Source organism: Oryctolagus cuniculus, chromosome 8 (assembly GCF_051225735.1).
Source record: "Oryctolagus cuniculus isolate XC-2025 breed Fujian yellow rabbit chromosome 8, ASM5122573v1, whole genome shotgun sequence".
Classification (NCBI taxonomy): domain Eukaryota; kingdom Metazoa; phylum Chordata; class Mammalia; order Lagomorpha; family Leporidae; genus Oryctolagus; species Oryctolagus cuniculus.
The window spans coordinates 65,043,560-65,047,870 of NC_142874.1; the positions used below are offsets into that span (position 1 = coordinate 65,043,560).

Consider the following 4,311-nt stretch of genomic DNA (forward strand, 5'->3'; position numbering starts at 1 on the left):
TCTATGGAATGCTTTTAGCAGGGTGTATTTGGTTGGTTTATGATTACTTACAGTGAAAAATAATCTGGATATTTATTGAAGGGGTAGGAGTCCTTGGAAAATATAACATGAGCAATTTGATGCTCTGAATATAAAATGGAGACGTTTATTGACTAAAATATCACCCTTTGGTGTAAAGTCAAAAAGCTGAAAGCATAGATCATGTTGCCTTTGCCCTTTTTAAAGGGGATATTATCTAAGTCTACCCTTTACTGTTTTTAATTGGGTAAATGAGAATCTTCAAATTAACTGCTGAAATCTTCCTCTGTAGTAAACATTAATCAGTGCAGAATTCCAAAAAGTGTAACAATTGATCACTTCTAAACTGGGGAAATGGTAACAGGGGAGTTTTGATTTTCACTAATTCTTTTTAATCGTCATTCTAGCTACAATAAGGCAAATTATTCCAGGAAGAAAATAGCAGACTGTCAAGGACTAAAGAAAGTGGCTCTCCTGATTGCTTCAGATAAGTTAAGATGGTGAATATTAAGAAGGAGAGTGGTATGCTACCATACACCTAACTTCAATGTCAATCCTAAATTCGGAGTCTCACCAAGCACAGTCTACACTTTCATTGAATGGAAATCAATATAAAATTACAGTATTGCAACAGCAATATGTAAATTCCCTGGTGTACTGCAATCTACAGAGTCAATCTAGTGAACTTAATAACCGTTTAAAGCAAGTTAGTGAACTAGTTGATGCTTATCAGGCTAATTTCCTCTTCAGAGAAAGAGGGTCAATAGGAGTTAATAATCAGCAGCTAAAAGTCAAGTCCAGCCCAATCTGAGAAATGCCTGGAGCAACTAGAGATGTTCCTCAAACTGTGAGAAATGAGTTGTTGTCTCTTGTAGACAAACAGGAATGAAACTCAGGGCTTGCAATGCTGCTTGAGTTTTATCCAGTCTCATTACTCCTAAAAGAACACTGTTAGCCCCTATTGCAAAGTCATCAAAATAAAGTCCTTTGAAGAAATGAGCATTAAAAGATTTTCAGAGAATGGTGGCACAGAGATCCCCACTTCATGATCGAACTGTAAAGATTATACAAGGATATCTGCCGCTAGAGCATACACAGATTTGAAACCTGTGGGATAAATGAAATAGGCTACTCAGAAAAGACCTCTTGGGTTTTGAGCATGACAACTGCCTGTAAAAACTGCTCATTCTAGCCCGTCTGAAAGACAATTCTTACTAGTAGTTGGTCAAAGCTGCCTCCACCATAGAAGAAAATCAAGTAATTCTGAGGCTAAATATCAATCATACCTTGCATGATGATGTCATAGACAGAGAATAGAAAGAAGTAGTGTGCCAAGGCTTGCTGACAAAAAGGAAACACAGTATGGATGACTGCGCAAAGGTGGGCAATTCAAGGGGAGTACACTGCATACATGAACAAGTTGTTATGGTGCCAAGGGATCTCCTTCCCAACACCACTCTGGAGACGAAATCCTGTGATTCTTCACCAGCTGAGACAAAACAGCTACCTGGTTCACTACTGGGAGTTGTGTTACATTTGGAAATTGATGGTTGTTGCTTTACTGACAGAAAGAAACTTTGATGAGAAAGAATGGACAAGTCTGAAAATTTGGCAGAGTTGAGAGCTGCTAATTTAGCCCTGGGGGAAGAATTAGGTTCCTGATGTTGGGATATTTACAGACTCTAGACTGTAGCTAGTGGCAAATGCGTCCTATATGACTGGATAATAAAGAACACCCATGTAGCACTCAGGAAAATCTCTGTTGAAATTGGGAATTAAAGTGTGTAGTGAGGGCTCAGAAAGGATATTTAAATGCTAAAGCAGATGCCTCAATCAGATTCCTGAGCTAGTAAACTGGGTTCTTGAACACAGCAAGTAAGCAGTTTTAGATTCAAGAGTACAGTATGTCTTTCACCTCAGAGAAGGCACTACATGGTGACACCTGTTAAAACCTGTACTGTAATGTATGAAACAAATCAGGTGAGATCTAGAATTTACTGAACCATAGACTCTAATCACCACCCCTAATGAGAAGTGTGGCATACGGGAGGAGGTCATTTCTATTGGGAAGGAAGGTAAGAATAGTCCTGAAATACTAGCTGATATACAGTGTGTCAAACTCCAATCTCTCTTCAAAGTAGACACTATAACAAATGATCTGAACCTTTATTTATCCAATAAAACAAAAAGCAACACGAATATTAAACAATGATTTCCCAGGACAAGAAAGTATTTGGGGAAATGAATTAAATCTTCTAACAGATGTAATACCTAGTAAACTTGTTGACCAGGGAAGGAAGTGAATTTGGCTTTAAAAAACATATATAGTCACAGAAAAATTCCTCCCACCTCTATCAACACATTTTAAGAAATTTCAAATAATTATGGATGGCACTGTGACTCATTAGGCTAATCCTCTGCCTGCAGCGCCAACACCTCAGATTCCAGTCCCAGTTGGGGCACTGGATTCTGTCCCCATTGCTCCTCTTTCAGGCCAGCTCTCTGCTGTGGCCCGGGAAGGCAGTGGAGGATGGTCCAAGTGCTTGGGCCCTGCACCCACATGGGAGACCAGGAGGAAGCACCTGGCTCCTGGCTTTTCTCTCTGTCTCTCTCTCTCTAACTTTGCCTGTCAAAAAAAAAATTGTGGATGAAGGAGGGTAAAAAAAAGGTATCTGGGTAAATAAAAGAATTTTAAAAGATCTATGAGGCAGTGTGGCCATTAAGGTAATTTTTTAGAGGATATCCTTACTCTCCAACAAATGAGTTCAAATCCTGGTGGTTATCACATCATAGTTTGTGGGAAAAAAAAAACAGAGAAATTGTTGAAAAACAAATAATGAAAGATACCCAAGAAGCACATGACAATGATACTGACTAAAATCAAACAGTGGACTGGGGAGAAAGTAATTACAGCTGCTAGCCTGAAATCAGTTCCTCTCTGATGACCAGGGAAGTACTTTGTGAAAAAGAAAAAAAGACAGGCATCCCAGCATAAATCATGTAAACATGCTAACTGACTTCCTTAGGCTAAAGATAGTTGTTAGCAAGATTATTCTTATGGAATATTCTTATCAGTCTCATACCTGGAATCTACAGGTATGGCCAGGTATGGCACCCAGAAAAATGCCTTACATGTAAAATGGCAGATTAATAGAAATCTGAATATAAAAAGGAAATTTTTCACATCTTAGCCTCCTCTTGCAATGTGGGGTCCTCCACAAACCACATTTAAAGACTTTATTTTTCTAGGCCACGAGGGAATCCAATAAAAAATATGTCAAAAATATTAACCAGTTTAGAATCCCACTGGCCAAAGATGAAGCACCTAAGCATCAAAAAGAAACCTGCAATAAATTGATACACACCGAGCATTTTTAAATCCATTACTTTATAATGTTATTTTTAAAAATATCTCATTGGTCATCTTTGGAGGGTGCTAGAAAATCAATTATTCTGAAGAATGCTAAGAAAAGAATCCATCATTTATCATGCAAAAACAGTGCTTCATGGTATCCCAAAAGTCGACTTAGGAAAGTATTTATTTAGAAAAGTATTGCAACTGAAAAATATGGAACTAATTTTAAAAGTTGGAGCATTTTACAAGCCTTCATTAATTAATGGATCTAGGCAATGCTCATCAATGACTTTTTTTTTTTTGCAGCTTTACAACTTTAATCAGTTCTCATCCACATTGACTGTCTGTAGATTTTTGAAAGTGGTGACAGGTACGTAGGTAACCAAAGTGTAGAGCTTGTTTGGGGAATCTTCATCCTCATTACGTTTTCTGGACAACCTCACGCGGATGCGGTATGGGACATTCCTTATTCCTTTGGCCCAGACGGCTTTGTTGAGCCTGGTGTCAATGCGCACATCTGGAGTTCCCATCTCTTTCATGGCAAACTTCCGGATCTCTTTGAGTGCCCGAGGGGCACGCTTCTTGAAGCCCACGCCATGGATGCGCTTGTGAATGTTGATGGTGTACTCGCGGGTCACCACCTCGTTGATGGCAGAACGACCCTTCTTCTTCTCGCCGCCCTTCTTCGCGGGAGCCATCTTGGAGGGCCCAAGCTGGAAAAGCTCATCAATGACTTTTAACATCACAAAATGAGAAACAACCAGACATTGTGTGTCTCCTGATAAAATATATCAACATCTATTAAATACATTCTTCCCAACAATTGAAGTTGAAAGTTATCAACTGTCTATACTTAATTCACAGAATATACAAGAGACAGGTGAACATAAGAACACATGAAAACAATGATCAAAATCCAGTTTTAAGAAACTCTCATT

General features: G+C 38.8%; 1 protein-coding gene across 1 annotated transcript; it reads right to left on the reverse strand.

The window, feature by feature from the left end:
* Positions 1-3,663: 3,663 nt before the first annotated feature.
* LOC149125032 (large ribosomal subunit protein eL31) lies at positions 3,664-4,109 on the reverse strand. The gene has a single exon (XM_089302485.1). It carries the CDS (start codon positions 4,069-4,071, stop codon positions 3,694-3,696), a length of 378 nt encoding a protein of 125 aa, XP_089158611.1. The 5' UTR covers positions 4,072-4,109; the 3' UTR covers positions 3,664-3,693.
* Between the last annotated feature and the right edge of the window lie 202 nt (positions 4,110-4,311).

Bases quoted from the DNA above. Each gene is read 5' to 3' on its own strand.
- LOC149125032 (XM_089302485.1), bottom strand. From the start codon at position 4,071: ATGGCTCCCGCGAAGAAGGGCGGCGAGAAGAAGAAGGGTCGTTCTGCC.